The sequence below is a fragment of the Scyliorhinus canicula genome, chromosome 25 (genome assembly GCF_902713615.1).
Source record: "Scyliorhinus canicula chromosome 25, sScyCan1.1, whole genome shotgun sequence".
In the NCBI taxonomy this organism is placed as follows: Eukaryota; Metazoa; Chordata; class Chondrichthyes; order Carcharhiniformes; family Scyliorhinidae; genus Scyliorhinus; species Scyliorhinus canicula.
The window spans coordinates 20081399-20093299 of record NC_052170.1 but is presented as its reverse complement, the minus strand read 5'-3'; the positions used below and the strand labels follow the sequence as shown (position 1 = coordinate 20093299).

The 11901-nt window shown below is 50.0% G+C and overlaps 2 protein-coding genes across 2 annotated transcripts in view; one reads left to right on the top strand and one right to left on the bottom strand.

Annotated features, from left to right (window-relative positions):
• ndufb7 (NADH:ubiquinone oxidoreductase subunit B7) overlaps nucleotides 1-5221 on the top strand; it is a 10055-nt gene extending 4834 nt beyond the window's left edge. Inside the window, exons 2-3 of the mRNA XM_038785049.1 lie at nucleotides 2705-2873; nucleotides 5003-5221. Of these exons, the coding sequence (XP_038640977.1) occupies nucleotides 2705-2873; nucleotides 5003-5087 (254 nt within the window). The 3' untranslated portion in view covers nucleotides 5088-5221. The remainder of the gene's footprint in view (nucleotides 1-2704; nucleotides 2874-5002) is intronic.
• A 3341-nt stretch (nucleotides 5222-8562) lies between these two features.
• The window catches only part of LOC119957136 (very-long-chain enoyl-CoA reductase-like), a 56633-nt gene continuing 53294 nt past the window's right edge, over nucleotides 8563-11901 (bottom strand). The window contains 4 exon segments of the mRNA XM_038784886.1: nucleotides 8563-8866; nucleotides 10103-10148; nucleotides 11208-11263; nucleotides 11266-11295. Of these exon segments, the coding sequence (XP_038640814.1) occupies nucleotides 8739-8866; nucleotides 10103-10148; nucleotides 11208-11263; nucleotides 11266-11295 (260 nt within the window). The 3' untranslated portion in view covers nucleotides 8563-8738.

The window sequence follows — 11901 nt, the reverse complement described above, 5'->3', positions numbered from 1 at the left end:
GGGCAGCTAATAGTCACATTGCCGTGGCTCTGGACTCACATGTAGGCCAGGCCGGGTAAGGACGGCAGATTTCCTTCCCTAAAGGACATTAGTGAACGAGATGGGGTTTTCCAACAATGGTTGTCATGGTCACCATGACTGAGACTAGCTTTAAGATCCAGATTTGCTTTCATTTAAAAATAAATTTAGAGTACCCAATTCTTTTCCAATTAAGGGACAATTTAGCGTGGCCAATCCACCAACCCTGCACATCTTTGGGTGGTGGGGGCGAAACCCACTCAAACACGGGGAGAACGTGCAAACTCCACACGGACAGTGAACCTGGGACCTCGGCGCCGTGAGGCAGCAGTGCTAACCACTGCGCCACCGTGCTGCCCCAGATTTGCCTTTGTTTGTTGAATTTAAATCTCACCAGCTGCCGTTGTGGGATTTGAACCCGCGTCCCCTGGGCTACGAGTCCAGTGACATTAATTCTAACAGGACTAGACTGGAGTAGATGCAAGAAGGATGTTCCTGACGGTAGGGGTGACCAGAACCAGAGGTGACTGGTCTGAGGATGCGGGACATTTAGGACTGGGGTGAGGAGAAATTTCTGCACCCAGAGAGTGGTCGGCCTGTGGAATTCCTGCAACGCAAAACATTGTTTGTTTTCAAGAAGCAGTTGGATCTAGCACTTGGGGCAAAGACGATCAAAGGATATGGGGGGGGGGGGGGGGGGAAGCGGGATTAGGCTATTGAGTTGGATGATCAGCTATGATCATATTGAATGGCGGAGCAGGCTCGAAGGGCTGAATGGCCTCCTCCTGCTCCTATATTCTATGTTTCTATAACATAGCTACCAGGCCACTGTCTCTCCTTCATGACTATCAAGTGTCTAAAAGCCAGTAAGGAGCAGTGATGGATTGTGGCTGGAGTATTTGGAGCTGGTCAACGCTGCGGTGAAGTCCTGTCGTTAATGGTGATGAGTGCAATTTAAAGGGATGAACTTTATAACTTTAAGTACATCAGCCTGGGCATCTTTCTGCTCTGACGCCACACACTTTTACAGGTGCAAAACTACCTTTGGGAGACCTGGGTCGAGGAAGCCAGGTGTTTAAAAACCACGTAAATTCTGCCCTGCAGTCTGACACTTGCAAACACGTTCCAGTCTGCCCAGTCCCCTGACTGAATCCATTCAGATTGTCCTGAGCTCAGTGAGGTTTTATGCAGGATCATAGCTGGTGCTGAATCCTCCACGTTCATATTTGGGTCTCGGGTGACCGTCTGTGTGTGGAGTCTGCACGTTCTCCCCATGTCTGCATGGGTTTCCTCCCACAGTCAAAAGATGTGCAGGGTAGGTGGATTGGCCACACTAAATTGCTCCTTAGTATCCAAAAGGTTAGATGGGGTTACGTGGACAGGATGCCTTTTCAGAGGGTCGGTGCAGACCCGATGGGCTGAATGGCCTGCTGTACTGCAGTGATTCTATGATACCACGTGTAACCCCCCTGTCCTTAATAGAACACACCAGCCAGATTGAGATGGACATTGTTGTGGGCACTTACACTGTAAATAGCAATTTGTTAAATAGAAATGTTAATGGACAGTCAGCAGCAGAAATTTGAAGCGATTTTGAGGAAAAAAGTGCTTCTGTTGCCTCCAGTCTCTACTGACCAGCCTCTTGCCCGCAGCACGGTAGCATTGTGGATAGCACAATCGCTTCACAGCTCCAGGGTCCCAGGTTCGATTCCGGCTTGGGTCACTGTCTGTGCGGAGTCTGCACGTTCACCCCGTGTCTGCGTGGGTTTCCTCCGGGTGCTCCGGTTTCCTCTCAGTCCAAAGATGTGCAGGTTGGGTGGATTGGCCATGATAAATTGCCCTTAGTGTCCCTTAGTGTTGGGTGGGGTTACTGGGTTATGGGGATAGGGTGGAGGTGTTAACCTTGGGTAGGGTGCTCTTTCCAGGAGCCGGTGCAGACTCGATGGGCCAAATGGTCTCCTGTAAATTCTATGATCTCTTTTTAAAAATAAATTTGGAGTACCCAATTATTTTTTTTCCAATTTAAAGGGCAATTTAGCGCGGCCAATCCACCTACCCCGCACATCTTTGGGTTGTGGGGGCGAAACCCACGCAAACACGGGGGGGGGGAATGTGCAAACTCCACACGGACAGTGACCCAGGGCTGGGATTTGAACCCGGGTCCTCAGCGCCGCAGTCCCAGTGCTAGCCACTGCGCCACAATCCGCCCTCTCCCGCATCCTCTTTGAGCTCATCCACAACTCTGCCGTCTGCACCAAGTCCCACTCACCCATCGCCGCAGTGCCTGCTGAGCTGCGTTGGCACTGCCTCCATTTTAAGTCTCCTCCCTCACCTCACTTCCATCATTGTAACCACCCCCTTGCCCTAAAGCCCCCAAAATCTACCTCTCCTCCACTTCTGGTACCCTGCGCATTCCTTTGTTTTAATCGCTCGACCCCCCCCCCCCCCCCCCCAAAGCGTGGAATTCCCCCTCTAAACCTCTCTGCCTTTCTCTCCCCAAAGACACTATTTTGGACACATCATGGCTGGCCCTGCCCTAACATTGGTGTTTGTTTGTGTAATAACGCTCCTCTAACTCACCTTGGGAAGTTTAATTACACTGTAACTGTATAAATGCAAACGCTTGATCAGTAGAATTGTGTGCCTGAGATTTAACATAGTGACTGTTACGTCTTGTCTCTCTCAGTGATGATCGCAACACAAGAGGAGATGAATGATGCCCAGTTGCCCCTCAGTCAGCGCGATTACTGCGCTCATTACCTCATCAAGTTTTTGAAGTGTAAACGGGACATGTGGCCCAACTTCCTCGAGTGTAAGCACGAGCGTCACGATTGGGATTACTGTGAGCACGAGGAGTAAGTTCGCTTTTATTACCCGGTGCACGTTGCGCTGTCCCCTGGGGTGGGCGTGAGGGCTGACTCACCCGCTGAAGCTGGCTTTGAGCTTTCAGTATTCCTGGCATCCGATGCCGGTGGTCTCGGAGCAGCCGCTAATCGATGGGTGTTCAGATCTGTGCTAAAGCTGCCTCTCTGTCTGCCCTCCAGAGAGAGAGGGAGGGAGGGAGTTCTTTTTTTGCATTTGTACCTCGTGTTCTTCTCGTTTACGGCACGGTAGCACAGTGGTTAGCACGGTTGCTTCGCAGCTCCAGGGTCCCAGGTTCGATTCCCGGCTTGGGTCACTGTCTGTGCGGAGTCTGCACGTTCTCCCCCGTGTCTGCGTGGGTTTCCTCCGGGTGCTCCGGTTTCCCCCCAGTTCAAAGACGTGCAGGTTAGGTGGATTGGCCGTGATACATTGCCCTTGGAGACCAAAAACATTGGGTGGGGTTACTGGGTTATGGGGATAGGGTGGAGGTGTGGGGCTTAAGCAGGGCGCTCTTTCCAAGGGCCGGTGCGGAACCGATGGGCCGAATGGCCTCCTGCACCGGAAATTCTATGATTCTCCAGGGTTCATAGAATCATCGTAGAATTTACGATGCAGGAGTCCATCGAGTCTGCACCGGCCCTTGCAAAATGCACCCCACTTAAGCCCACACCTCCACCCTATCCCCGTAACCCCACTTAACCTTTTTTTGGACACTTGAGGGTAATTTATCATGGCCAGTCCACCTAACCTGCACATCTTTGGGCTGTGGGAGGAAACCCGGAGAAAACGTGCAGACTCTGCACAGTGACCCAAGCCAGGAATCGAACCTGGAGCTGTGAAACAACTGTGTTAATCACAGTGCTGCTGTGCCACCCATAGGGTTATCACACTGTACTCCAAAAGAGTTTCAATAAATAAAGTGGGAAAACAGGAAGAAAAACAAAACATAATTGTACAGCAAGTGAATCGCCTAGACTCCTAGGTATTCAAAAGTAATCTATGTACAGGTGAGGGGGCCCGTTTTTGTGTCCCTGGCGGTCAGCTGCAGCAACAGCAATATTTTGGTTGTGTATCTGCCTCCTCCTGGTCTGAGAATATACTGGAGGGGGGGGTGGTATCCACCTTGACATTGCTGTTGCGGTTGTTCGAGGCCCCAGTTTGTTTCCACTGGTTCCCTACTTGCCCTGTGTTATGCTAAATATCATTCCCCCTTCAACCCTGCCTATTCTCTCCCTCCCCTCTCTCTCTCTCCATTCCCCCCCCCCTTTGGTTGCTGGTCACTGGTGCTGCCAATCGCCAGCCGAGGAAGAGGCCAAGGCGTTTGCCCCTCTCCCTCTGAAGAGCTCTGGCTGTTCTAAAACCCGCTGCTGGGCACGGCCCTCACCCCACAACCTTGGACTTGGCCTCAAAGAAGGTTGTCCAGTACCCAACAAGTGCTGGGCACATTGGTGCAGACTTGATGGGCCGAATGGCCTCCTTCTGCACTGTATGTTCTATGTCTAAGCCTGGGGCAAGACCAGAACAGGTGCGTGTGGTTGGCCAGGCCTCCCTGGCGCCGTTCACATTTGTCCCCCACCGCTGGGAAGAACCTGCCCATGTATGTTCTGGTTAAGTGTGCCGACAGAGGGAGTTCTGAGGTGCACGCCGCACTGCAGAGGGAGTTCTGAGGTGCACGAGGCACTGCAGAGGGTGTTCAGAGGTGCACGTCGCACTGCAGTGTACTGGTCCAGTGGTAGTGATAGTAGAACACCAAGGAGGCGTGTGAAAATCAATCAAATTTGGTTACCCCCTACCCTGTTATCTGAGAAATATGTGTCGCACATCTATGTACTAATTACGAGGGGGTCAAAGAACATACTGGGGAGACTGGAATACAACAATCCCAGTACCATGAGGAGAGTGCTCTCCGTTTGGAGGTTACATCTTTTACAGGTGGACATAAGATCTCAGTAATCCCTACTGCGTATCATTGATTCTGGGGGCAGTAACAAATTAACTGCTCACTTATTGACTCTTACTGTATGTAAATTTGTTGCAAGCAGCAGGTGCCGGGGTTTCTCCGTTCTGTTATGGAACAAGGATTGTTAAATCGGCCCACTAACCTCGTGATTTCTCTCCCTAGTTACGTGATGCGTATGAAGGAGTACGAGAGGGAGAGACGCCTGCTGATGAGGAAGAAGAAAATGGAGGAGAGGCAGGCAGCATAACCAGTTTTTGTGGACCTACCGGGTAGCTGGTGGCTCAGTCTCCCCATTTGACCAGTCTGCAGTGTGATGGGATTTATTTTGTATATAATTCTAATACCTCCTGAAATCAATAAAGTGTTGAATTATAAACCTAACCTGTTGCTTTCGGGCAATCCCTTCTTGCGGGTCCTGCCACACTCTTCACTAACATGTGGGTGTGTGATATATATATATATATATATACATACACACACACACACGCGCAATGTATCACTGCTGAACCCAGTCGTTGTTGCTACACAGGCTTCCCAGAGATGGAAGAAAGGAGGACCTACGCAGTTGGTACCACCTCAGACGAGATTCCAGAGCCTTGAGCCCGACGTCTGGCACTTTGCGTTGTGGCAGCTCTCGTTAGGAGTTATTGAATCTCTTGAGCCTTCCCTGGTCGAAGCTTCCCATTTGGTCTATTGCAAGTACTCAGCCGTCAGCTGATCCAGGTGACCTGTGTGCCTGGCAGAGCTGCTTAGAGACAGCAGCACTGAGTAACACTCCACAATCCTGCTGCCTTTCCATATAGCTGCAGAGCCTTCAGTAACTCAGTCCACCAGAGCTGGACACGCAGAGGCAGGGGAGAGGATAGTCGGTAAGTAGGGTGGGAAGAGGATCATGTTGACCATAAACAGGTAATGAATGGATCACGTTGGTATGTGACGTCTCTGGTCCTCCTTGCTCCCTAGTTTGTAACCAACTCATCTAAAGGTTCCCTGTACCGGTGGTATAGCTGTTGCTATCGATCCCCTTCCAGAAGACATGGGCCATTTTTAAATTGAAGGGGAGGTTTGTTTAAATGCTGCAGGGCAGAAATTAGATGTATACGTCTAGTTAGCAGAACTGAATAGCAGGTGGGTATAGAGTGCATAACACACCTTGAGCTGGATTCTCCGCACCCAGATGCCGAAATCGCATTCGGCAATGGGGCAGAGAATCCATTTTCAAGCATGAAATCGGGACCGGTGCCGGTTTTGCAATTCTCCGCCCCCCCCCCCCCCCCCCCCTGAAAATCGGCGTACGCTGAATTCCCGACGACGTGGTTCTAACATGGTCCCACTGTCCTTAATACTCGTGTGGCGGCCACAGTTGGGGGAGGGCTGATCAGAAGGCAAAGGCAGGGGCTGGGGGGGGGGGGGGCAAATGTGTGCAGGTGGTCTGGGGCAGGCAGCTGATGCAGGGCACTGTGGGTCTAGGTCAGCCGGCTGAATGCGCCATGGCCACTGGAGGCTGCCACCACATGCATGCGTGACCGCTGATGACAGCTCCCTACTAGCCCCCTGCAAGATGGTGAATCTGTGGCTTTTTGACGCCAGTTGTCCTGGTGTAAAAGACCAGCTTTCGCGATGGCATAGGGACATAGTCCCAACAACGGAGAATCCAGCGCCTTGTTTACTTTCTTTTAAAATTTAGAATAGCCAATTCATTTTTTCCAATTAAGGGGCAATTTAGTGCAGCCAATCCACCTAACCTGCACATCTTTGGGTTGTGGGGGTGAAACCCACGCAGACACGGGGAGAATGTGCAAACGCCACACGGACAGTAACCCAGAGCCGGGATCGAACCTGGGTCATCAGCGCCATGAGGCAGCAGTGCTAACCCACTGCGCCATCGTGTCACCCCCCTGGTTTGTACTTCTGACCAGGATGAATTTCGACCTTGATCTGTTGTGTAGTTTGTCAATCCCCCCCCCCAATTCTATTGTCCATCCTGATTGCGGTCTACCTGTGCTCCTATTCTTGGTGTTCATAGCATTTATATTGTAACAAAAAGCACAGCAACAGCCCATTACAGACAAATCAAGTTTATTCGGTTTCTTTGTAAACGTTATTGACGACATTGCAGAGTTTGAAAGAGAAACGTTCTTAAACTTTTTTTAAACTACACAAAAACCTCAGATACAAAGTTAAGTAATTCAGAAAGAAATACGAACTAGTTATTTCAATACCCAACTCTCCCCAAGCAACTTGCAAACAAATGCCAATCATTGACAGGGTGCCTGCAAAGTTGAGCCGAGATCAAGAGTGATGGATACTGAACACGTTACCATAAACACACACACAGACAGCATTGATACTGAGACACTAAGACTCAAGATTACAGGAAGCAGCAATTAATAGAGAGATCAATATTCTAGTGCTCAAGTGTGTAGGGCACAATCCCCACAGTTAAAGTAACCCAGAAAAGCTCCTTGGTTTCAACTTCTCACATCCTTAACCAACCCCACTCTGCGATCAGTGCACAGCAGTTTTCCAAGCAGGTTTGTTCATCGGATTTTACCGACATTCAGTGCCGAGACCTGCTTCGGTTTAGTTCTTGGCCAGCTCCAGGAGGGGATGCTGAAACTTACTCCATATTAAACAAGGAAAAACAAAATTGAACAACCAAAATACGAGACTGGACTGGTCAGTCATATAATTCATTGGGTTGTGCCACCCAGGCCCATCTTAACTCTTGCCCTAAAGCAGACAGTACCTGACAATGCTTCACAGTCTGACTGCATCAGCTTTGTGTTGATGACCAATGTCTGGCCTGTTAGATACAGAGCAAAGCTGTCTCCATCAAACACTCCCAGGACAGGTACAGCACAGGGTTAGATACAGAGTAAAGCTCCCTCTACACTGTCCCCATCAAACACTCCCAGGACAGGTACAGCACGGCGTTAGATACAGAGTAAAGCTCCCTCTTCACTGTCCCTATCAGACACTCCCAGGACAGGTACAGCACGGGGTTAGATACAGAGTAAAGCTCCCTCGACACTGTCCCTATCAGACACTCCCAGGACAGGTACAGCACGAGGTTAGATACAGAGTAAAGCTCCCTCGACACTGTCCCCATCAAACACTCCTAGGACAGGTACAGCACAGGGTTAGATACAGAGTAAAAGCTCCCCTTCTGCACTCTCCCATCAGAAAAGGTAATAAAGTGTGCAGGTTGCAGTGCGAGGGGACAGCTGTCGAACTGCAGTGGGGGAAAGAGCTCCTGCCCCCAATCCACCCCCACCAACAGGAATGACACTGGCTCAGATTCAGACACCCAACAGGAAGGGAGAGAATGGAGGAGTGTGGAGATTCAGGGTAATAGGGCAGGGGGTGCGGAGAAGGTGGGAAGCAGTGTGGAGTAAAGGTGGGGATTGTGCATGTTAGCTTGGGCAGCAGCGAATCAGCAGCCTGATTTACTTGGACTCACTGCCCATCGACATCAGAAATTGGACAGAGGTTAAAAGAATCAGTGATTCGCGGTCACCCAATCTGCAGCAGTTCCCCAATGTCGTACAGCCGCCAATGATTCAGTCTGTCCTGTCACTAATGAACTGCAGGGATCCCGCAGAGTAACCAGAGCTCAGCGGAGCAGAATTAAAAATCAGGAAATGGACAAAATACACACGAGTTCCAAGAGCGTCTAAATAGAAAGAGGTGGGTTTAAGATTCTCAGCACTCCTTCACCATTTTGCACAAAGAGACAGAATTGCCCCGAGATTTTATTTAAATTCAGAAGAACAGGATTAGGGTATAATCAAACAACTCTGCTCAAGCTCGTGATTGGTTTACTGCAGCAGGACGGACAGACAAAGGAGCGAGTAGTTATGATCGCCACCCTGCCCAGGCTCACGGAGTCTGCATTCTACAAGAAGAAGGGGATGATTGGGGTGCGCAAGGGAGGATAGTCACGGAAGTCCTTCAAGTAGCTGCGATGCTTCCCGTTTGCCCAGATTGCCATCTGGATGAACCCAACCAGTGTGAACAACGCAACTGCAAAGAGAGAGAGATAACACAAAACATTTTACAAACAGCATGGAGGTCTTAAATTTTATCCCCAGCCACCCTTCCCCTCCTCACCAGGCCCAGTAAACTTAAGATTGAGGGGGCCGGTCCCTCGACTTCTCCCAGCTGCCTGCAGCTCACCCATCAGCAACCTCTCACTGAGTGGGTAAGGAGGCAGCAGCACTAAGGCAGGTCCCATGGGCTGGCTGCAAGTCACTGGCTGTTAATCTCAGCCTAATCGTCATCCCTTTGAACCTTGCACTCTGACCCACAGTGTAGCTGCCTGAGTGTGGGGAGAATGAGCGATTGAAGCAGAATAGAGTGACTAGTGAGCTACCTCTGCTTCATCCTTCCCCCTTACCGCACTATTTTCTTGTCTTGGTGGTCAACTTGGGATTGGAGGGAAGCGAGCGAGAGTGACAGGGAGCAGTTACCGGCTGTATTTAGCGATGAGCTGCCAGCTCTCACAGCAAGTTTTCTATCACCTCCTCTCCCTTCCCCACCTCACAGCACCTTCTGAAAATACCGCACCCAAAGTTTCTCTCATGTCCTTTGACTTAGATCGTCTCAAAGACAGTTTGGAGAAGGGCAGTCAGACTGAACCAACCCTGTATCGGAGAATCCAGTCAGTTCATTAACAACTGCGATTCTCTCCCCTTGGCCTGAAGGATGGGTTTGAATCACCGGATGTTCACACACAAGGAAATATCATACAGGCAGCTCAACAGCAAAGCCCTGACATTCCCACTTCCCAGTGGATTGGGATCCAGAGCAGAAAGCGGAGCAAATTCCTCTCCCTCTAATCTGGACACACCGAGATCCACAACACCAACGGAGGTTGGTTAACCCAGGACGGAGCTGGGTAATCCTGGCTCAGATGCTGTATGGTACGGAAGGTTGCTTGGGGTTAGAAGTGGTGCCACCTCCAGGCTGGCCAGGTATCTTTGGCCCCGGTTGCTCTGATCATTGATCCCAGCGCAGCAGCAAAGCTTGCTGAGAGTCCAGCGTCAGATTTAAATAACTCCCTTGGAAAAGGAGGAACTCGGTGACGCAGAAAGGGGTCCTGTTTTTGTGCCGGGTCACTCAGTAAGAGGGTGACCGCAAGCTCCGCCCACCGAGGAGCTCCCTCACAAGCGATATGGAGGGTCTGGACTGCCTTCATTACAGTAAGCCTGTTGCAGTCAGTTGTCTAACCCAAATCATTAGCAAAGCACGCTACCTTACCTGGGAGACACTGAGTCATTACAGTGAAGCCAATCCAGGATCCCACCTGTGAACAGAGACCAGAGCTACATTACTCACTCATTCATTCACATTGAAGGCAGTATATCCTCACTGTATTCCTGTGTTAATAAGATTAACCATGCGACAGGCTGGTATGATGATGGTCACGGTCATGAAGGCCCATTAATCAGCCTGCAAATCCTTCCACTATTCAACAAGTGAAGAGGGTGAAGCCACAAATAACAAATGGATCCAATTTGTAAAGGCACTCAGAAGCGGTCCTTCTCTAATGGTCCGATCTGTTGACATATTTCAGATGGCTCGATAAGATCAGCAGCCGCATTCCCCAGGGTTGAGGGAGATGGAGATATTCACGCCCTGGGATTCTGCTCAGTTGGAGGGCAGGCGCAGCACAACAATCATTAATTCACCAGCAGCCCCTCCATTTATAGAGTTCGCAGCCACATTATCTTCAATTGGGATAGGTCAAAGATAAACGTGGGGATAATTTTAAATTTCCAAATTTAAAAAAATTGGTTTCATATTGTGATAACAGGAAACATTACATCAGTTCCCTATCAGACCCAACTGGGACACGCTTCAGCAAAGGGCTGGCAAGAATGTTTGGCTTTGGGGGCAGCACGGTGGCACAGTGGGTTAGCCCTGTTGCCTCACAGCGCCGAGGTCCCAGGTTCGAATCCCGGCTCTGGGTCACTGTCTGTGTGGAGTTTGCCCATTTTTCCCGTGTTTGCATGGATTTCGCCCCCACAACCCAAAGATGTGCAGGGTAGGTGGATTGGCCACGCTAAATTGCCCCTTAATTGGAAAAGATGAATTGGGTACTCTAAATTTATTTAAAAAAAATAATGTTTGGCTTTGCCTAGACTTCAAGCTTCAATATTTCAGGGCGGCAAATTCAGCAGCAAGTGAGTGGACTGCGAGTACGCCCGTGCCTGCGCACGGACCATGCCCACTAGTGGACGCTGTCTCTGACCGTCCATGTCTGCACACAGTTTAAAAAATCTAATATATATAAACTAAAGTATTAAGCCCAGTCAGAGTTCCAAGCAGCAGCAGCAAGTTCAATATACAGGCAGGGACTTACCTCGTATGTATAGTTAGGACAAGACACCAGGAGGAAAAGCCAGGTAAAAGGGTTTTGGTTGGGAAAGGAATCCTGCGCGCTTTAGAGCCTGAAGGGAGAGAAGAGGATACAATGATTGTCCACTGTGTTCACAACATATGTTGCCCAACCAGCCCTCAGACGCAGAGCGAGGGGAAAGAGGAGAGAAAAGAGAGAAAAAAAAACACAGATGCAGGGGGGGTTCATGATGGTTTCAGTCAATGGTGTCCATTCTTCAGCGAGAACTTTCACTCCCACGAGTTGGAAAGTGTAACCCAGGCCCACATTCCAACATAATCGGAGCCCGCAGCCTCCAACAGTCTGGAGAGGTCCAGTACAACAGCTCTGTAATTTTAGCTGAGATGCAAACAGGGATGCTGCCTGCCCCCTCGGGGTGGATGGAACAAATCCCATGGAACTATTTCAAGCCGGGGTGGGGGGGGTCACAATCACATTGTTCTGTGTGGGATCTTGCTGTGCAGAGCTGGCTGCTGGGTTTCCTCCATTACAACAAGGGACTGGACTTCAAAAAGTTATTTGGAGGGTCGGTACAGACGCAATGGGCGAATGGCCTCTTCCTACTTTCATGGCCATTCGGCCCATCGAGTCTATTTCCCCATTCTATCATGGTTGATACATTCCTCATCTGCTACCTGTAATGTTACAGACCAAGAGC